Below are 22,478 nucleotides of genomic sequence, written 5' to 3'. Positions count from 1 at the left end.
CTTCATAGTCATAACACAAGTGCAGCCTTTGCCAACTTGGGCTTTAGGCGGGATTGATATTGCTTTGCACGAGAATTGTTAACACACTTGATGCGGTGCACATGCAGAGAGAGCTGGTGTATGCTGATGTGATTCCTTCATGCTAGGACACTAAGGTATGGGCCCGCCCTAAAACAACCCAAAGAGACCTTCTTAGATAATAATATAATATATGTGTTAGGGAGGGTGAGATATAAGTGTTGTTAACTCTTATTCATTACAGCATGTTAACATGCTGTCACCATTCGCTTTTTATGTCTTAGTAACTATGCTGATAATTTTGCTACTGATAATAAGTATACTTGTATTATCAAAGATACTGCGCCTGAGAAGACGGCATTAGTAAATAAACATTTCAAATGCACATGTGTCTTCTTTACTCCATGTTCTGGTTTGTAATGATAATATAACGAAAGAGTGTTCATGAGTCCCACGTACCCTGAGGTACTGTAAGTTCATGTTCTGGTTTGTCTAAACATTGGGTGTTTGATATGTCCAATGAGACACTGTAGCTAGCTCGGTAAGGGGTGAGTTGGTTGCTAAGGTAAGTTTTGGGACATCCTAATTTGCCGAGGTTCCACTCCTCTGTGCACAGTTCTGTGTGAGTACAGAAACCCTGCAACAGTTCGGGTGCGATGGTGGCTGTGGCCCTGTGGAATATGTGAAGTGGGCAGGGGTCCGTAGTGTGGGCTAGTGTGGGTAGATAAGAGCTCATTCGCAAAGATGGGTCAGAACTTTAACTTTTGTGGCTGGAGATCAAGCATCTGGTTGAGCAGGTGGAATCATGTGTTTTTTTTGTTTATTTATTTTGTTGGTTGTTTGAGGTATGTTAATATCCCATTTCTGCAAAGACTCTACCCCAGTGCCTACTCTTTTCGGGCGGGAGTCTGATATGACGCCTGATAGTGCTGGCCACTGGTTGAGGTCTCGCTGCTGGCTGGACGCCATCACCCTGCGATCCAGTTTTAAAGGTTGATGGGGTGCTGTCGGGGTAGCCTCGGACGTCGCCAGTGGAGGACAGTTGGCCGAGGGCATGGAGCGGGGATTCCCCGGCCAGGTTTACTTTTCACCTGCCGCTCTGCGTACCTTTATGTGTGCATAAAAATGGATACTTTAGGGAGGGAAGGGATGTCAAAGTCTGGTCGTTTAAGGAAGGGAAGGAAGGCAAGTGTTATATGTCAGTTGTATAGCAGTCAGCTCCCACCAGTGTAGTATCGAGGCACTCGTGTATGAAGGAAAGGATATGACTGGAAAGATGAGAAGGAGGGATAGATGAAGAAACACGCATTCACCCAAATTCTCAGCCGGAGCAACACTGTCCATCCTGAGAATCACAGTCCCATACTCTCTTGAAAAAAAACAGTGCCCATACTGAGAAGTTCTGTCCCATACTGCCCGCCCCAGAGCAACAAAGTCCACACAGAGAAACACTGTCCCTTACTCTTCCAGTGTTGTCTTCGGAAGCACTGTCCAGGCCCCTCTTTTGATCAGACAATGTCACACGCCCCCTATACCAGCACTGTCCTCCGTTCAAGCTCGGCTCTCAAGAGCTACCATCCACCCTCAGAAGCCCCATCACTCCCCCCACCCCGAGAAACTGTGCACACCCTCTCCCACGGAGAAACAACGATCCATCCTAAAAAGCACTGTCCCGCCCCCTTCCCCATACAGAGAGATACTGATCCATCTTGTGCAGGTATGCCCTCCCTGCACACACGAAGAAACGCTGTCGATCCCAACACTGCCTTGGCCTCTCGCTCACGGACACCGGGCTCATCATCACTCCAGCACACACTGCCTACCATCAGAAGCTTTGACTGTGCCTCTTGAGGACACAAATCAACACTACATTATCTCCCACAACACTGCCCTAGTCTCTTTATCCAACTACGTCCCTGTCTCCCACAACACCCAACCCCCGTCCCCAGCTCACCTGGCCCGCACAGACGACGTAGTGGTAGGGGTTGCAGCAGGCACTGTCCTCTGACCTCCGGAAATTCTGAAAGCCGAATAGCCTTGAGCTCGGCAGGAAGAGCTTGCACAGTAGCACCTGGGGGGTGGGCAAGCTGCCCACCCGCAGTTCGGCCTAGCGAGGGAGCAGCCTGACATAGCCCCCAACCATAGCTCCTTTGGATTCCACAGCCTCCAGGAGTGCCTCCATGGTCTGTAAGGGTTTGAGGAGCGAGTCAGTGATGGCTTTCGGTTCGGGGGTCGGGTGCAACAGGGGACCTTAGGGAACCCATGGAGGGAAACTAGGGGGATGCCAGGGTGCGGGGGGGATCAAGAGAGAGTTGTCCTGGAAGAGGCAGCAGGTCACTGTCCTGTCCGAGTCCTCCAGGCTCGTAGCTCCGCCTCTGTCCAGCCCCTCGGGGATCAATGATGTTTCTCTATTGTTGGTTTCAGATATGTCCCCAGACCACCCCCCAGAAGTCTCCATGGGGCTTCTAAGATGCCCCCAGGAGATCCCAGAAGCACCTGCATTCTGCCCCAAGTAGGTCCCAGCAACGGCACCATGCCTGGCCCTGGGGCTCGCAGAGCAGCTCTCATGACACCCCCGGCCCGATGCTCCTCCTGCTGCAGCACTCTGCTTCTCAAGAGGCGCCAGATCAGACTGGAGCATCTGGACCTGAACATGCGACAAAGATCCGGAGTTGCTTTCTCCTCCTTCCTCCCCCGGCTCCTGGGTGTGGTCATACTCTTTCCAAACAACCACCACAGTGTTTCCAACCGCCTCTGGATAGTGCTATCAAAAGTGCAAAAACATCCACCGTAACCACCAGCAGGAGGAGCACCAACGGCGATCAGAACATCATCGGCTGATACAGCTGGCTTAATTTGTCCTTGTAGGAGTACACTAGGACCCGAATATTACTTCTAGAAGTTTATATTAGACCCAGGTCTTCTTGCCTAGATAAAAGCTTTACTTGTTTCCTAAATATATTTCCAGGTTGATGGTTAAAATTTCCCCAGTTGAACATGTCAAAATTTTGTTTCATACAAGCAGTGGATAAAAAAATCTGCCATGTGGTTTTTACCATTTGTAAAAGTTCTTTCAGGGTTGCTTTCATAGAGTTTGAAGGCGGTGCAAAGATTCCTCGATGATAACGAAAGATGGATGCCCAGTGTTCATAGGATTGTTTATTTAGGCTGACCTCCAACCGTACCAAGGCATTTCATGCCTTGGTACAGTCTGGAAAATCTGTATAATCTCACAGCAGTGGGCATACTCCATGATACTGACCAGTGCCCCAGGAAAGACTAGTTGCCCATAAGAGATTGAGGGTGGTAGCTTCACTTTTATAACCTTTCGCATTGGCTCTGTAGATGCACTATAGAATTTGGAGTTAAGTTTGCACAAGGCGTACGTCACCGCCTTAGCTTTTGCTTCTGTAGACAAACTGCACGGTGGGGTTGCGAGCACCTCCTTCCAGTCCTCTCTGTCTAAAGGGCAAAGGTCCTCCTCCCAAGCCACCCTTAGTTTATCAAGTGCAGTGGGACAGTTCGTCACCAGAGACTGGTAGATTTTGTGATCTTGTAGATCTCCTATAAACAATTTAGCTTCATTGGGGCTGTAATCCGGGAGAGACTCCAATCCCGTGATGCTTGGGAGGGCGGCATACCTGAACTTTAGGAATTTGTAAAATTGGGTCCTTGGTATCCGATTTTCTCGCTGTAGGTCTTGAAAGGACTTGAGAACTGTGCCACGCATCACATCCCCCAGGGTAGAGATCCCAATATTGTTCCAGTCTTGGAAACCCGCTAGACCATCTAGCTGTGGCAATCTCCCATTGGACCAAAGCAGAGTCTCCTTTGTCAACCTGCCCCACCACCCCATCTTCCACAAGGCCTGCTTCCACACCTGGAACACCAACCTGGTGGCAGATGGCAGGGCATTACGCACTGAGGCCGAGGAAAGAATAGTGTGTAGAGTAGCAGCCCCCATACATCCCCGTTCCAACGCATAGGCAGGGTCTGACCTGTCCCTATACCACCAGTCATTTAAAATCAATAGGTGCGAAGCCATGTAGTAGGATTGGACATCTGAGATGGCCAAGCCACCACAGTATGTCGATTGAAAACATGTTCGCAGCGCCACTCTGGGCACCTTTCCCGCCCACAAGAATTGCCGAGTTCACCTGGTGAAACCATGAGGGGTGGATGGGGAAAGGACAGTTCGGTAGCTGATAAGGCAGCCGCAGTGGCGATACCATCTTAAAGATGGCTGAGCGACCGGATATACAAAGGGGCATATGAGACCAGGCTTGCAGCTCTTCACGCACACTCGGCCATACTGGCAGGATGTTACGTTCCCAAGAAAACTCCCAGGTAATTTACCCTCATCGCAGTGACCTGCACTGTCGTTGCCCAAGCACCCAGGTCCACCTGTGTCCCAAGCGTCCACAAAGTGGATTTGCAGGGGTTCATAAACAAACCCGATGACTCCCCAAAAATTTGCATGATGCGAAGCAGTCTCGGTCCCGTTCTGTTAACATCCGTCCCAAAAAATAAAACATCATCGCGTATAGGGCGATGCAATACGATAGTTCCTGAGCCCATTCGAATCTTGTCACCTGCAAATCCTTCCGGATCCAGGCTGCCAAAGGTTCCATAGCTAAGGCGAACAGGAATGGCGATAATGGGCAACCCTGTCGGGTACCCCGCCCAATAGGGAAGGTGAAGGAGGCAGACCCCGCAATGTATACTGACGCCCTAAGGTCCGTATATAGCAGGTTTAGATAGGACAGGAAGCACAGACCCATGTTCAGCTAATCAAGCAATGCAAAGAGGTACATCCAGTTGAAGGATTCAAATACCCTATCCATGTCTGCCAACAAGAGGACAGCTTTTATACAAAACAAGGGAACCCAAAGGTATAGCACTAGGGACCTTGGGCAGTAACGTATTACAAAAAACAGGGGTCCCTAGTAGTTCAGGGATCTTTCGCAAAAATGATAGACATACGCTCAATAGTATGCATGACCTTTGTCCAGCCGGACAGGAATTTTAATTAAAGTGATAAGCAAGAATAAAGAGGATTTTTTTACACAGTGGGTGCAGCGAGCAACCCACAGGGGACAAGACAAAACAAGGGGATGGGGTTAGAACGAACAAGGCGGTCTGTATACTAGTAGTTCAGTGAACAGACAAAAATACATTTTAGAAGCATCATTGTATACAATTTATACTTTTCATTTTACATATGGCGCTAAAATGTCGACGTTTCGATGCCTATTGTGAAATGAGTGGCATCATCTTCAGGACAGAGAATAAAAAAGGTTTGTCTTGAAAATCTTTAGGCAATTTTTTACCAGATTTAGGTCCAAACATTGTTTATTTCCAGGGGGCGGTGCCCAATATCAAGGGAAATATGGTCGGGTACTCAATTATCTGAGCATTTTCCAAGCCAGGGCAAGATAGCCTCTTCATAGGAGACCGGACCGATCGTGTCTCATTCCTGGTTGGGTTGCTCGATGGCAATTCTGGGCTCAGATGGGCGGGGATCCCTTGATATGTATTTTTGTCTGTTCACTGAACTACTAGTATACAGACCGCCTTGTTCGTTCTAACCCCATCCCCTTGTTTTGTCTTGTCCCCTGTGGGTTGCTGGCTGCACCCACTGTGTAAAAAAAATCCTCTTTATTCTTGCTTATCACTTTAATTAAAATTCCTGTCCGGCTGGACAAAGGTCATACATACTATTGAGCGTATGTCTATCATTTTTGCGAAAGATCCCTGAACTACTAGGGACCCCTGTTTTTTGTAACAAGAGGACAGCTGGCACATCCAGCCTCTGATAGTTGCGATGGCGATGTGTGCGCGACGAATATTATGTTGCGTCACTCTCCGAGGCATAAAGCCGGCCTGATACAGGTGGGCCAGCGAAGTGATGTGGGACTAGAGGCGATTGGCCAGAACCTTGGCAGGAATTTTAGCTTCTATATTCAGTAAGAAAATAGGGCGATAGGAAGCATGTTGGTCTGGGGGTCGGCCCGTTTTATGAAACACAACTGCCTTGGCATGCCTCCAGTCCCACGGGAGGCATCCGCGTTCCCGTACTTCCTCCACCACCTGGAGGAGATGGGGTCCCAATTTCGTAGAGTATCTCCTGTAGAACTCATAGGGGTATCCATTAGGCCCTTGGGCTTTCCCAGAATTAAGGTCACCCAGAGCTGAGCCCAACTCCTCTTCCGTTAACGGAAGATCCAGCTCCGCCCGGGCCACATCGGCTAGTGTCTGGGGCGGAAGGTCCTCTATGAAACCGTGTACCATAGCAGCCGGTAGGGAATCCTTCGGGGCATAAAGGTCTGCTTAGTACTGCGCAAAACTCTCCGCAACAGCAGAGGGATCCTCAAGAGTTCTCCCGTCAGGTCCAGAGATCTCAGGAAGGGCCAGAGGACGCAGAGCTCCCTGGCACAAGCGATGCACAAGTTTGCAAGACTTGTCCCCTCACTGATAAATCCTACTACGGGATGCCAACCATGCCAGCCAGGCCTCATCCATCAACAAGCCTGCATGCGTTTGTCTCGCCACGAGCAACTGCCAACGCGCCAAGGCACCTCCCTCCACCTACTGGCACGTTCGAGGTCCATGATATGCGCCTCGGACCTCAGTAATGACTCTTTCTTAGTCCTATGCGCTGCGGTGCAATATGTGATATCCATGCCTCGTATAGTCTACTTCATAGCCTCCCAAAGAGGTTCGGCTGCTGCCACCGATCCCACAATAAGCTCTAAATATTGGTAAATAGCCGGTCATATATGGTCTCTATACTGTTCATCCTGCAGATTCCAGGGGGAGAGGCGCCATCGAAAGAGTGGTTTCGAGGGGCCAAGCTGTAACATTATCAAAACCGCGGAGTGATCAGATAGACCCCTCAGAAGTATTTCGGCCTCTCTAACCCTGCCATCTACCCATGAAGGTACGAAGAGATAGTTCAGTCTTGAAAATGAGTCATGTACCGTTGAGAGAAATGTATAGCCCTGTTCCTCCCTGTGCAGCCTGAGCCAAGGATCAACCCAGCCCAAACCTGACACTAGGGAACTTAGTTTGGTAGCCATATCCATCACATCACTCCAATCACCTCCCACAACCGCCAATCCATCCGGTACCTCCGCCCAGACTGTTGTAAAGCAGTCAACCAAGGACCAGGATAATGGGCACTATGTTCTTAAATATCAGGAAAGATATATCTGATAACTGCACGCTCACCAATGCACCTGCCCACTGAGGTGGATTCCCAATGAGGGAACCATTAACAAACAAGTGTGACTGGTATAATCAAATGAATAGTAATGAGAAGAAGAAGCAGTAGGGGCTGTTTTGTTCTTTCCTCCCCCAAATATAGTGCTACATTATCTAAAAAAATTATATACAAATTATGTACATATGTGTTGGACTTGGCCCTTCTGGCAGGTTCACCCCTAAACTTTTTGCTTTTAATAGTGACCTGGTACTGGTGATTTTTGGTTTCTGCGCACTTTCACTGTGTCCCAGTGGAAAGTGCGTGTGCACTTTGAGTGCATGTGGTGAGATAGGCCTGCCCTCCCATAGGAATGCATGGGGAATGTATGTGTCCCTGGTAGTTCCTGATGCGTGGGGTGTACAGGCTCGAGTCTGGTATGTGCGGACTTGTGTGATTGAATGCTGCGAAATGATGTATGCGGCGTGTGTGTGTCTAGTATGGAAGTGCCACTTCTAGACATTGATGTGTGTGTGTGTGTGCATTGAGGGTGCTGGAGCGTGATTGGCTGGAGCTGGCTGGCAAGCCTGGCTCTAGGAAGTCTGGATGGGTCTGCCCAGGAGTGAGTGGAGAGATCAGCACGAGTGATGTGAAGGGGGGGCTGCACCTGGTTCCTGAATGAGGCTGGGCTTTCCCCCACACAATGCTGGCTCCGCCCCCTGTAGTGCGTCTAACGACCCTAGCCTCCCTAGTGAATGGAAAGGGTGGTTGAGCCCATCTAGGGTGCTCCAAAACCAGCTGCGACTGGTTTCTCCCCACCCTGCACCTACAGACAAAGGGTTTTTCAGTATAAGAAGGGGCTGTGTCCCCATGAATGTTGTTCTGTTCCAGGATCCTGCCTGAGGGGGCTGCTGCTGTTGCTGGGGCCAGGAGGACCGCCACTTGGATTGTCTCCCTGCCTGGAGACCCAGTGAGCTGGCTCTGGGCCCAGCCTTGCCCCCCTGCCTGCCTACAGACTCTTGCTGGACCTTTTGGTGCCTTTAGCGCTGGGAGCGCTTGATTTCCCCTGTAGCGCTGAGGGAGCGCTTTGTTGGGCATCTAGCGCAGGAAGCGCTTTATTTGTACGCCCCTAGCGCTTGGAAGCGCTTTATAGTCCTCACAGCGCCGGGTAGCGCTTTATGTTCCTCAAAGCACTCTGGGAGCCCTTTAATTGCTAAAAGCCGGTGCCCACCCGGCATTGCCCCACTGGTTTGCTACCCCAAGCGAGTGCCCACCTCGAGATCACCGCCGCAGCCCGGGCCAACCGATCATCGCCGCCCGGCCCGCGACCAGGAAGTCAGGCAGGCCGGGGGCGGGCCTCCGGGACAACCGGAAGTAGGAGGGCAGGAGCCTACCCCGCCTCCCACGGAAGAGCCGTGGCACGAGAAGCAGAGTGGCTGCAGGTGCAGGCGGGGCTCCGGTGCCTGAAGGAGAGCCCCGCGCTGCCCACAGACGAAGGAGGAAGCCGGTCCCAGACGACGGAGAAGGAGACCCCCGAGGTGCGGGAGCTCTCCTGTGTCCCGGGTACAGAGAAGCAGCCGCCTGAGACAGGAGCCCGGTAAGGTGGGGGCTCGGGGTTGTTGCCTAGAGTTCCCCCGGGCGGCCCCACGTGGCAGCGGGCTGCCCCTGCATTCCGGGGCACCCTGTGTCAAGAGCCCCCATTGTGAGAAGCCTAGAGAGGCTCGTGGCGGCATTTGTTTGTTGGAGCCAAAGGGCTCCGGGGGCCCATTTGTTGTTGAGCCCCGAGAGGCTCAAAGCGCACCATTGCCCTTGGGAGTCCCCAGGAGGGGGACTCCTGCTTACAGCGCCACAGTTCTAGTTCAGAGCCAAGAGGGCTCTAGGGGGCATCACTTGTTTGAAGAGCCCACGAGGCTCAGGGGCATAATTGATGTTCAGAGCACAGAGAGGCTCAAAGGCCCCATTGATCTCGAGCCCAGAGAGGCTCAAGGGGGCACAGTTGTTTTACGAGCCCTGAGAGGCTCGGGAGGGCCATTCTGTTGGATAGAGCTACGAGGCTCTTGGGGGACACAAGTGCTTTGTGAAGAGCCTGGGAGGCTCCAACGTTGTCCCCACCATTGTCTTCACAGCTGCCCAGCACTTCGTGGACAGCTGCCACGTTTAGGACCCTGACACTGGGACACAGGGCGTCCTAGCCCTAGAGAGGCCAGTTGGCCTAGGGACTGCCACAAGTTGTGGCTAATGTGATTTTTGCGCAATTGCTTGTGCTTACACCTCTGAATGTGTTTTGAGGCATCATGTGTTTTCCTTCCTTACACCTCTGAATGTATGTTTATGCATCATGTGTTCTGTGCTTATACCACTTTAGGTATTGTGATACTTAGGTGGTGGTTCTCCTAGTACAGGTGGTGCTAGTGAGGTCCTGGTTACCAGTGGTTACTGGTTGTGTGCTATGTTCTAAAAGTGTTACTTCTAAAAGTGCTGATTCCTGACAGTGGTCCAGATGGCCCTGTCTTGTACATATCCCCTGTAAATTATGCCCGTGCCTGTTGGCACATTGTAAAGCGTGTGTTTTTATCTAATGTGTTTTGGTGTAATACAAAGGCTATTTTTATACATAACCTTGTGTGGAGTTTCCTTTGTGGTGGGCCTTGGGTGTTGTTGCTGGGGGTGCGTGCGCAAACACTCAACTCACATTGCCTCCGAGTTTAGCCTTACTGCTCGTGCTACGTTACCAAGGGGGTGAGCAGGGGTTATCTTGGCGTGTAACTCCCCTGCCCTGACGTGGAAGTGGTGGTCTCTGACTGACTTTGGTGCAAGCCCTGGCCAGCCAGGGATCCCATTTCTAACAATATGCTAATTGCAATGATAATTACCAAATGGATTTCTTCACAATAACAATGTATAAATGATAGGCCCACATATGTCACCTTGACAATAATTTAAATAGGATTGCACAATTTACCCTTGTACACACGAACAAGCACTTTTTGTATATTTCCTTAGCCCTGAGGACGTCGCGGGTAATCCCATTTAACAGACGGAACAAGTGTTGCCTAAGCAACTGACCACGTGAATCACAGGACGAACTTCACGTTCAGAAGAAACTGATTAAATCATTATGAAAAACACAAGACAATCAGTATTATGACTCATATATGCAACTGTTTGGTTGTAGGCAGCTGTTTGCCTACAACTGACAACTAACAAAGCGTACAGCCAATTGATGGCTATACGCTTTGGGAAACTACCATCAATTGCAGACAAGCCAACTTGGTGCACAAAGGGCCTATATCATGATGACTTTGCGGCAGCAATAAAGAGGACTTCTTTCATATGATCTGTACATGCCCCAAACTTCACAATGTTAAAGTCACTTTTCTTAGAAAAGCTCTAAACGCCAGAGGTATCAGGACCTGTAGAACTGCAATAATTTCAGGGCTAGACTAATTGGATCCACAATTGAATTGCAAATTGATTACATTTCTTAACGCCTTTGAACAGGCCCTGAAAACTGACTCAAAAATATCTAGCTAGAAGGTGGCAATCTTGTCTCCTCCTATGTTAAGCAAGTGAAATTTTTAACAACAGATCAAGTCTGCTGAAATGGTTGAGATTCTGCCCGGGGTAAAAACTGGAGAATGCTTAATTAACAGGGTTTAATATTTTATCAGCAACAAACTGATGTTATGCTTTGAAAAGTGATTGTTTTATATGTTCCTTTATATTGTTAAGGTTTTAACTAACTAAACAATAAACTTACTTTGACTTTAGTGTATATATGCTTAGTAGTTTGAGAAATTAGATTTTAAGAAGTGTTGTGGTCTGGCCATAAAAGTTAAAACTTCAGTGTTGTCTGGACCATTAATTCACAGATCCATTGCAGATCCACAAATCTACAGAATAATAATAATCCACATTTGTAAAGCGCACAATCACCCGTTAGGGTCTCTAGGCGCTGGGGGCCGTCGGGAAGATTAAGCAAGCTAAGCAAGCTATTGCCCAGAGTCACATGGTGCTGGGCTAATCTGGCGCCGGTGCCAGGGATCGAACCGTGATCCCCAGCTTCCGGAGTCAGTCGCCCTGGCCGCGGCGCCACACCTCTTCCTCAGGAAGTCCAATTTGAAAAATAAAGGCACACCACTGGACTGCGAATGCGGTTGCGTATTTGAGAATCCATTGTGCTCAGGTTGTCACAGAAATATTTTTTGCGGAGGCTGCCACTACTCAACATGGTCCACCGTGCCCAGTGTTTGGAAACATAAAAATAAAAATCATCTAAGCGTGCCAGTTAGCCTTTCCAGACCTTCAGGGCAATTTTGTGGAGCCCCTAAGGTACCCTGAGCCGAGGCATTATAAGAAATATTAAGAAAATGATTTAATAGCAAGGTTCACAAATTCTGACATTAATTCATAAAAACTAGACTCTCCCTGGTCCTCACACATCTTAAGGAAGATTTGTGAATTCTGAAAAAATACTACCCAATTTTTTTTTTTAATTTTCTACACAACAGCTGTGCTTGGCCGAACTGCTGCACAGTCTTGTGCCACCAGGAATAGGTTGGCCGAATTCCAGATGTTGTAACCGAAAGCCCACGGCCTTTGGAGTTGCTTACCCGCCGCACGGTAGGCACAGAGCCAGGCCCAAGGCCAATAACTAAGGCCAAGAACTGTGGCCAAATCCTGATGCAATCAGAAGGCCCTACACTGCTGGGGGTTGCTGCACACAATCACCAATTGTGGGTTGAGTGCAGGGTCTTGCCACAGGCCAAAAACTGTGACCAACCCTGTGCTGAGCATGGCTGAAAGCCATATATTTGGATCACCCCAAACCCCATTTTAATACTATGATCTCCCAAACAACCCTTCAAAATTCTTCCTTACCTATACCTCCTATGACTCATTCCCAAAAACATTTTACTAATATGATCACCCTAATCTATTTTTAGATTCTTTCCGCCTCATCCCAAACCTTATTTTACTACTAAGGTCTCCCAATAAACACTCTCTAGACTCTTTCCTCTTCTATACCCCCATTCTCCTTTTTAATCCAAGTATCAGACTTGCGCGTCGACCGCTCAAATCTCACTATACACTGCAAATCTTTTTTGGGTCATCGAGTAGTGCGGTATTCGCCGAAAAGAGCATTGAATTGGGTAATTAGCGCTATATAAATACAATTACAAAAAACAATATATTGCAGGTGTTCGTTGGCTGCCGCAAGCTGCGCACAAGGCCTGAAACCCTTAATGTGCACAACAAAAGTTCATGCATTGCAGGGGTTGGCGGTAAAACAATAGGGTATGATTTAAAAAAAGACATTCAATAACAAAGGTCAAAGTGGAGTTATGTTAGCTTTGGTTACAAGAACTTAACGTAGGTTAAAATATAATCATAAAGCCATTAATTAAAAAAACTGTTAAAGTGCAGTTATGGTTTAAAACCACAGAAATGCTCACAAATATGGTTAGGTAAACTAACCATTATACATGCCCCCACCCCGAACACCTTATGAACTTCGATATGACATCAATAACATGTTAAAGGAAAATAATGATGGGATAATCAATGATATTGCTGCAACTTAGACTATTAATAAAAAAAACTCCAAAAAACTAGTCAGGCTATGGCAGAATGCAGCAGGGGTGGATTGTCTGTCTGCAGTGGATTAGACAGAGGACCTGTGGCCAACCCCACAACACACTGCCAAAAGGGTTACACGTTGGTGTATAGCTCCTTACAAATGGCTGTGCATGGTCTGGCTGTAGACCAGGAACTGTGAGTAACCCCTACTGACCAATGTTGAAGGTCTTGCACAGTGAGAGTTGGACGCTAACAAGCATTGTAAGAATGGTTTGGTTTTTAGGCTGGCCTTGCAGCCAATCACTGGAGCACAGTCGAAGGTTGTGCGCAGTGGGGATTGGCCAACTATGGAGGGCTAAGTACAAGGCCTGGCCACAGATCAGGCCCGGCCCTCAATGTGGATAGCTAAAGTCCATGTGTAGTGGAGGTTGTAAACCCGTGGAGGGTTTGGCATAGTGCCTGGTCAACACCTAGACTCTGTGTCAATCCCTGCTGCACTTGGCTTAAGGATGTGCGCAGTTGACCACCTATGGATAGTTTAGTTCAGAGCCTGGCTGTAGGTCAGGCCATGCAGCGAGCTGCAGGTCAAACACAGATGAAGGCCATTCACAGCAAGGGCTGGACAACTGTGGAGGATTGGCCATACAGACAGGCCAAAGGTCAGGCCCTGCGGTTAACCACACTGTACATAGCCTATGGCAGTGTGAAGTGTGAGCTGGTTGCTCTTAGAGGGTTGGGCATTGGGTCTTGGTCCTGAGCTTAACCCCCGCTATGCTCGGCCAAAGGCAGAGTATTGGTACATTTAAATGGTGTCATCAATGACGCCATTTGAGACGTTATGAGTAATGTCATTTACCTTTGTCATGAGTGATGTAATACGTAAGGTCATAAGCGGTGCATGACGGGGCACAATGTTTTTTAGGTACTGTTTTGTAACCATAATGGCCTGTACCACACCCACACTATTTAAATTAAGGTTCGAGAAGCAACCATTCACATTTTTCAGTAGAAGTATTTCATATTTGTATATAAAAAGTAACATTTATTTTGGCTATTTGATACAAGAGAACTACTCACTTCTAGTGGTATATTGAATACGCTCTCTTTCCTCTGACCAATCAGAGTCATCAGAGTCCTCTGTTTCCATAAAATCTGAATCTTCCTCTTGTTTAATAGTAGAAAGAATATCTGGATTATAAACTGGATTGCCTCCTAAAACAAATGAAAGTTAATCAGTATGATGAGAACTCTGTAACCCATTCACAAAGTAGGCCTAATAGAAATAGCGACTGTGCCTCAATCCATTAGTCCACAGAAAAAGAGGTTTTTACTTCACAATTTACCCTGGACTTTTTTTTTATACTTAATAATAATAATATTATTAACAACAACAGTACCAGCTATTACTATTATTATTCACCAAAAAGCCATCTTAGTATGTTTTTTGTACAATTGTCAAAGTGGTTAGAAGTTATGGGGAAATACAAAAAGGTTATTTTATAATCCAAAATCTAATTGGGGAAGTTTTGCTCAACAACACCACAAAACGATCTGGACATATCAACAACAAACTTTAAGTAACACAAATTGCGCTATACACGTTTTTGGTTTGGTGTAAATTTGTTTCACAATTTTGCTAACACCAGGTGGGGCCAATCTATGACCCCTAAAAGGATATAAAGACCCCAGCCTTTGGGAATGCTAAAACATTGGGACTAAGGCAAATGGTATCCTATTACTCGACGCCTCCAAATCCGGCTTCCGCAGCAGTCGCAACACTGAAAACGCCATGATCGCATCCACTGGCGACATCCGAAACCCTCTTCGACTGAGGAGAAACAGCATCTTGGATCCTCCTTGACCTTTTGCCAGCCTTTAACACCATATCCCACCACACGCTGATCAGAAGACTCCACACACATTAGCATCCAAGGAGACGCGCTCAGATGGCTCATCTCCTTCCTCTCCAGAAGAACCCAGAGGATCCACCTCCCATCTTTCACCTCTGAACTCATGGAGATCACCTGGGGTGCCCCCCCCCAGGGCTCATCCCTCAGCTCCACGATCTTCAACGCATATATGATCCTGCTGGCCAACATTGTCAGATGCCTGACAACCGTTGCTGACTGGATGAGGAACAGCTCCCTACAGCTGAACATAGACAAAGATGAAAGTACTGATCTTTGGCAACAGAAGCAACACATGGAACGACTCCTGGAGGCCATCAGACCTAGGACCCGCACCGACTCACTTCGACCATCGAAGAAATCTCAGAAATACAAGTTACTTACCTTCGGTAACAATGTATGTGGTAGAGACGATTCTAGCTGCAGATTCCTTCACGTAGAATTATTCCCAGGCGTGAGACTGGATCCGGAAATTTTTTGCCACAGCATCCCTGCGTCGTCCACGTACGTGAAGTCAGCAAAGTCACATAAACCCCACCCCGGCGCGCCTACATCCGTTTTCTTCGGAGAACTTTACCGCACCACAACGCGGAGCCACCAGACAAAAACTGTGGGAGCACGGGAACAGTGTGTGAAAGAGTAGAAAAAGAGGAAGACACCATAAGGAACAGTGCAACACTGCAGTGCCCAAAGGCAGGGGCAGAAGAAGAACAGAGCAGAACCCTGAACAACCACCCTGCCAGTACGTAGACAGCCTCCCCCACTTCCCCCGTAAACAAGGAACATGCGTAAAAAGTCATGACACATGTAGCAGGCCTACAAACCCCATGCTGAAACGAGGAAGGGGAGCCAGTCCCAAAATGGACAGGAACAACCAACTTCCAAGCCACCCCAGCATAGAGGACAACCACCCTCCCAGGAACAAGGGCAATGCATGACCAGATGACCCCAACTCAGAGGTTAGAAGAGGGGCAGGACCCCTAGCAGCAAGAGGAAGGGAAGGGCGGGGAGTGCAAAGATTTAAGGCAAACCGCCCCAGACCTGGAGCAGCCAGAGGGGCAGTGTTACAGGAGCACCGTAACCCCATCATCCAAAGAACCAAAGAGGAGGAATGAACAGCAACAAGACGGAGCCACCCGTCAAGAGCCTAGAAAGCACTCACAGGAGACATAGCCCCCCCACCAGAAGTCGAGTACCGAAGACCAACCCAAGGGTACTCGCAGAACGGGGAGGAAGGGCGGGCCGTGAAGGAATCTGAGGTTACAATTGTCTCTACCAGATACATCGTTACCGAAGGTCAGTAACTCGTACATCTGACAGACACTATTAGCCGCAGATTCCTTCACGTAGAATAGATACCCTAGCAATACCCATGGGGAAGGAGGGTCTGCGAAAGGACCCCACCAGCCTAGACAGGACAAAGAGTCCCACAGGGGACCAGACCTGCGAACCAGTGAAGCACCCTCGTCACCGCCAGGCAAGAGGACCCCCACAGCCGAACACCATCGACCCCAAGAGTGAAGTAGGAGGAGGAAAGAAGACTGAAGAGGCCCGTACCCAAGGCAACAGAGCTTCCATCCAATGCCTGGACAGGGAGAGGAACACAAAGAAAAGCCTAGAGGGCCCAAGGAAACAAGGGTAAAGAAGGCGATCCCACCCAGAGGGAAGGCAACAGGTCCGCCAGAACGGAACCGATAGCCATATGCCGCCAGAAGTGAGAAGAACAGCCCTGTGCGGAGCTGTAGAGTCCGCTGTCTGAGGCAGGGCGCCAACACCATCCGGCGCCGAAGGAGACTCCGGATAGGGTTCCTCCAAGTCACACCGCGCCGGGGACCAGAGCGGAGCAGGAGCCCAAGGGGCGGCGCCAGAGCAACGCCGACTCGACCTCCGTCGAGGCAACCGCCTGCGTGGAGGAACGAGAGGGACCGGAGGAGTGACACGAAGCCCTCCGCCAGCCTCGGCCCAGAATGTGGCGGAGGTGGCCCGGCAACCCATGCAGCGCCAGGGACGATTCAACCTCCGACTCGCCCTCTGACGAGGCAGCCACCTGCGGGGGAGGGACGAGAGGGGCCCGGAGGGGGACAAGGGGTCCCCACCCCACTTTGACCCAGAGCGGGACGAGGAGATGTCACCGATCCCTGTGGTGCCGCTCGGAGGAGCAGGCACCGGAGCAGTGGCGGCATCAGCTCAGCCGTGGACGAGGCTTTCCCCTGCCCAGAGGGCCGAGCGGGGCTCGGGGAGGCGACTCGAGCTCCGGCGACCACCCGCGACACCACAGGAACTCCTGCAGGAGTTTGCGGCGAGGCAGAAACACCGTGGTCTGAAGGAGGGACCCCCGAGGGGCCGCACCCCAACAGCGCCACATCCTCCAAGGCTGGATCCGAACCAGTCAGCGCTGGCGGAGCCACGGAGGGCCCTGAGCAAGGCAAGGGATCCGCTGACGCCCTAGGAGGGGAAGGTGGAGGAGACGCCAGCGAGGCCTGCAAAGCCGCCGCATATGTCTCCATCTGGACTCTCAACGTCTTATCACCGGGAAACGATGGATAGGAGGACGACACGCGGGCCGCATCACCCGCGGAATGTCACCTCCCCCGGCAGGCTGAACACCAGCCCCTGGGGACAAACTGAAACACTTACCCACCGGGGAGCGACGCTCGTGTGACTTCGGAGAAGGGCAAGGACGTATCTGATGACGTCTGCCGAGGCTAACTGAGGAGAGGAAGCCGACCTGGAGAGACGCGCCGAGAGTAGTTTCATCTGGTGCTCCCACCGCGACTTCGGCTTCAACTGTTGGCATGCCTCACAATCAGTGGTGCTGTGATCCTCCCCTACACACCATACAAATGAGGTGAGGGTCCGTCGCCGACATAAGACGCCCACACAACGTGCAAGTCTTGAAGCCCGTAGGCATTCGCACATTGTTCCACCAAAAGAAGAGACAATGATGAAGAAAAAAGGGCCCAAAACAGGCCCGTAGCAAGGACCGGATCCGCGTTGCACGCGGAAAAGGGAAACACTGACGTAGGCGCGCCGGGGCTTATGTGACCTCGCTGACGTCACGTATGCAGACGACGCCTAGGCGGAGACGCGTGATGCCGCCCCGCCCCCCCGGTCGCGCAGGGATGCTGTGGCAAAAAGTTTCCGGATCTATTCTCACTCCTGGGAATAATTCTACGTGAAGGAATCTACAACTAGTAGTCTATCAGATTCATCACTTACAACAAGGACACCATGAAATCCCAGATCAACGCTGTCTCCTCTGCATGCTTCCTCACTCTGCACAAGCTACATAACATCTTCAAGTGGCTACCCCTACACATGAGATGCACCATCACACAGGCCCTCATCACTAGAAGACTGCTGTACGGCAACGCCCTATATGTAGGAATCGCCATACCTTCTACAGAGACTTCAGTTACTGCGCTAATCCTGGGTATTCGGTTGAAGCTCACAGAGTTCCTGGAACAAAACCACTAACTTGGCATCTCTTAATCAGGATTACGTGCCAAACACAGCACTGAGACCTCAGTGATCACCACCACTGGCATCAGAACATTCCTCGATCATGGCGAAACATGGCCCTGATCCTCCTTGTCCTCTCTGCGGCATTCAACACAGTTGCCCACAACACCCTAATCCACATACTCCACAACATAGCCATACAGCAAGATGCCCTCAAGTGGGTCGCCTCTTTCCTCATTGATGCACACCAAGCACCTTACTGCTTCCCTTCACCTCTGCACCCAAAGCAGACATATACAGTATACCACAAGGATCATCCCTCAGCCCCACCCTGCTCACGATATACAAGACCCCCCCCAAGCAAACAGCGTCAGATCTCACAGATTTAACATAATCAGATGACACAACTGATCCTCTCGCTCACCGAGGACCCCTCTAATATCAAAAACCAACTTCTGCAATGCCATGACCAACGTAGTTGAATGGATGACAGACAACTGCGTACAACTCAACTCCAGCAAAGCCGAAGTGCTTATCTTTTCTAGGAACGCCTCTGCATGGGACCATAGCTGGTGGCCTGCAGAACTCGAACCCACACCCACATCGACCAACCACGCATGCAATTTCTGCATCTTCCTCGACAGAAAAATGACCATAAAACAACAAGTTAACGCAGTTGTCTCCTCCTGCTTCCACACACTTAGTATGCTCTGCAGAATCTTCAGATAGATTCCAACCAACACCAGAAAGTCTGTCAGCCAGGCCCTAGTCAACGCCACCTCACCTACGGCAATACCCTCTACGCTGGCATCCCCACCCAGCTCCTCAGAAGACTCTAGACCACACAGAACGTTGCAGCCAGACTCATCCTGGACCTCCCCCAAAGGCCATACATCGTCCCCCGCCAGAGTGACCTCAACTGGCATCCCATCCAGTAAAGATGCCAGTTCAAGATCCTCACACAAGCCTACAAAGCCCTCCACGACCTAATTTCCTGCCTATCTCAACTACCGACTGAGCTTCCAACATCCTGCTAAACATCTGCACTCTACTTCACACACTCACTTCCTACATCCGTTGCAGCGGTGGCTGCTCCTTCTCCTACATCGCTGCCAAGACCCGTAACTACCTTCACTCCCAGCTTCGTACAGCTCCCTCGCTAGTAGACTTCAAAAAGGGACTCCAGACCTGGCTCTTTAACAGAAACAAGCACCCAGATCAGTTGACTTCGCAACTGTCTTCTTCCTATGTTAGGGGTCGTAGCAGGCGACCCGAAAAGGGGTAAAATAAGATTAGTAACAGTGCTGGCCATTTTCTGCCGAATGGAAGGTGAAACGGAAGAACAAACAGATGAAAAAACGGGGTGAGATAAGGCGGGTGCAGAGATGGCAGAAGAGGTATGAGGAATAATAAATGTGGTACTAGGCAAAATCATAGAAGGGGCATTAGGAGATGTAGAAAGTACAGTAGGCAAAATCGTAGAAGACATAGATGAAGCAGAAGTGGTCGGTGGGCCTGGAGGAGGCTGCACCGAAGAAGTAGGAGCCAGCTGAAGAACAGCTGGTGAGTGCTGTGGAAGAGCCAGAGGCGCAGCTTGTGCAACTAAAGGTTGCGGGGGTGCTGTAGCATTCTGCGCATAGGGGGGTGGTGAAGTTAATAATTGCGACATTAATTGGTCTTTTTCACGCTCTTTTGCTGTCCCTTGCTGAAGAGACGGCAAAACTGGATAGCACTTATCTATTGCCATTTTACGTTGCCTGTGCAACTGCTCATTTATCTGCTCTTCCTCATTATCTTTAAACTGCACGGCAGCTTGCATTACTGAAAGTCCCCCTTCTCTCTTATTTTTCTTAGCTAATTTAATTTCTTTTTGTTTGGCTTCTTTGCGCCATATGCGGAAAGAGTCAAACATCGCCGGCCGGGCTTTCTTTTTGAAGAGTTTAACTTCAAGGTTGTCTAAGATTTCAGAATCAAAGCTACCATATTGGGGCCATTTTAAAACACCATCTTTCCTAGTGTATTTAATCCATACCTCGTTGTAAACGATGGGGCCTACCCCATGTTTAACGTACAGCTCGTAAGTCGGAGTTCCAACTGGAGGAACCGGACATGAGTCCTCCAATCGGGAGTCCCTATTATTACTACCAAGACAAAACCAATTCCCGAGTCTAAGACTAGGCATCCTTTCTCTCTAGTCTAGTTCCAAAACTTCAAAGGAGTTATCGATTACGATATTGCTCGTGAAAACACGAGTCCTTCGGTTATGGTGCTTGCAAGAACCAATAAAAACCTTTATGTATCTCCAAGATACCACAAAGTAAGTCCAACTAAGGACTGGGAGACGCTCCACTTATACTTAACTGAAAAATATCGATGGCTTCACCAGAAGACTCGTCTCAGCGTTTCGCTCTACCGAAAATTTCAAGGGTCCAACATCAGGGCGATAGCCAGGGCAGCAGTCCTTGTAGCCGTCGAGAAGCGGGAACCTCGCAGTAAAGACCTTCGGACCACGTCGACATGCAGGGGTCGATGAGGTGGTGGGCCCTCCTCCGGAATTTTCACACGAAGCTCCTCACGATCTTCAGGCTGATTGGTACCACTGGAATCGCCCCACGTTGGGCGCCAAATGAGGTACTGGGTTTTTAAGAACCGGTACAGAACCGGTAACCCAGCGGTGCCAGGGGATCAACACACCAGAGACCTCGGGTTCTCCTGAGTCAGACCTACAGAAACTTCAGAGTCTTCCAGGTGAAGTCAAAGATTCGTTTATTGGCTGCAACCAAGGTGACAGGGTCCTAGAAGTACGATACAAGTATATTCAGGAGACTGCACACTTTCACAAAGTCCGGCTTCTCTTCTTATACCTAATATTCAGCCTTGAGCAATACATTCCTTGGATTCGTGGTATTTCATTTATGGTTACTGTTTACAAAAGAAAAGCAGAGTCATGATGACATGTACATATTTCACGTCGTGCTGCTCATAACAAATCATCCGGCAAGGCTCAACATTTCATCAGATATCGCTGGACCCCTAATAAAAACGGTCACCTCCCCATCATAAAGCAAGTGAAGGAAGGAGTGGAGAAAGATGTGAGCGAGATATGGCAGGTGTGCGCGCTGAAATGGCTTTATGGCCGGTTGGGCCTAGATGCTATCTTGCTCGGCCACTGGGAGGGAACTGACCTAACGAGCTCGGCCTGGGGGCAATGGTTCTAACTTGTACTGGGGTCAGAGAGAAGTCGATTAAGGAGTATGTGTCCTCGTGGAATCAAATTCAACTGGATTAAGGCCTATGTAGAGGGCAACATGCAGCTAAGGGTTTAGAAGGTGAATGACGATTTCGAGGTGAGATCGTCACTCGAATATGCCGAAAATACATGTACTTGATGTACTCGTCATTCTCGGTCTTTTGATACCAAATTCGTCCTATTTCGACGAAGTTTTTATTCTCGAGTCCAATACTATAACATGAATCCAGATTTTTCAGAACCACAAGATAACCCTAGGTGTGACAGTGTTGCGCTTTACAAATGCTGTTTGATTGACTGATTGATTCAGTGCACAACCCAGCTGCTGTCACCAGTGCAGTCCTCAAATTCAGTTTTCAACTCAATGGTGACCCATGTCCAGTAAAGAAACACTTCAAATAGTGCAAGTTACGAGAAACTTGTTATGGTTCTGGACTAAACTTTTCTTCTATATTATTAGTAGGCCAAATCCCAATATTGAGTCCTAGGGGTATGTAATATTTAGATCCCTGCTTGTTGCTCGTCACGGATGGAAGGTTTCACTGGTAGTAGCACTGCAGAGCAGTAGGGACACCTAGTGAACCCAATAGTTTCATCCGTTCTCAGGCTCTAGAACATTGAGGAATTAATGATGTATTGACTCGTGGTCCTTCTGTTTCTATATGATACAGGTATTAGCATGGAGTGAGGGTGGTCCTTGCTTATCGGCTTATTTTAGACTGGCTCCACTGCAGCTCCACTAGATAATTTAGTTCTTAGATTTTTCTTCTCTTGGTCAGCTGGGCTCCATGGTCTTGTGACTCTTTGGAGCCCTCGAGGAGTTAAGGGATTATCTAGCTACCTGGGCTTTGTGCAGATGTCCCTGGGATAAGGTAAACCATTTTGGGCAGGCACAGTCTTTTTACTTGTGCAAGAAGGTAAGCTCTGCATCTTATCAGAAATGTTATGTAGGATTCCCACACTTATTCTCCGTCTACAGGAAGAGCAGAAACCTAGCAGAGGTTCAGCTTCTGGTAATAGATCTTGTGATCACTACTGTGCAGAGTTTCCTCAGTTCCCA

General features: G+C 49.3%; 1 protein-coding gene across 2 annotated transcripts in view; it reads right to left on the bottom strand.

Moving 5' to 3' along the window:
* LOC144829327 (uncharacterized) overlaps positions 1-22,478 on the bottom strand; it is a 241,044-nt gene that overhangs the window by 124,368 nt on the left and 94,198 nt on the right. For both annotated transcript variants that reach the window (XM_078688370.1, XM_078688369.1), the window contains exon 5: positions 13,877-14,011. In XM_078688370.1, coding sequence (XP_078544496.1) covers positions 13,877-14,011 — 135 coding nt within the window. The remainder of the gene's footprint in view (positions 1-13,876; positions 14,012-22,478) is intronic.

Source organism: Lissotriton helveticus, chromosome 4_1 (assembly GCF_964261635.1).
Source record: "Lissotriton helveticus chromosome 4_1, aLisHel1.1, whole genome shotgun sequence".
Lineage (NCBI taxonomy): Eukaryota > Metazoa > Chordata > Amphibia > Caudata > Salamandridae > Lissotriton > Lissotriton helveticus.
The sequence above is the reverse complement of the archived record's forward strand: the minus strand, read 5'-3'. Positions and strand labels throughout refer to the sequence as shown.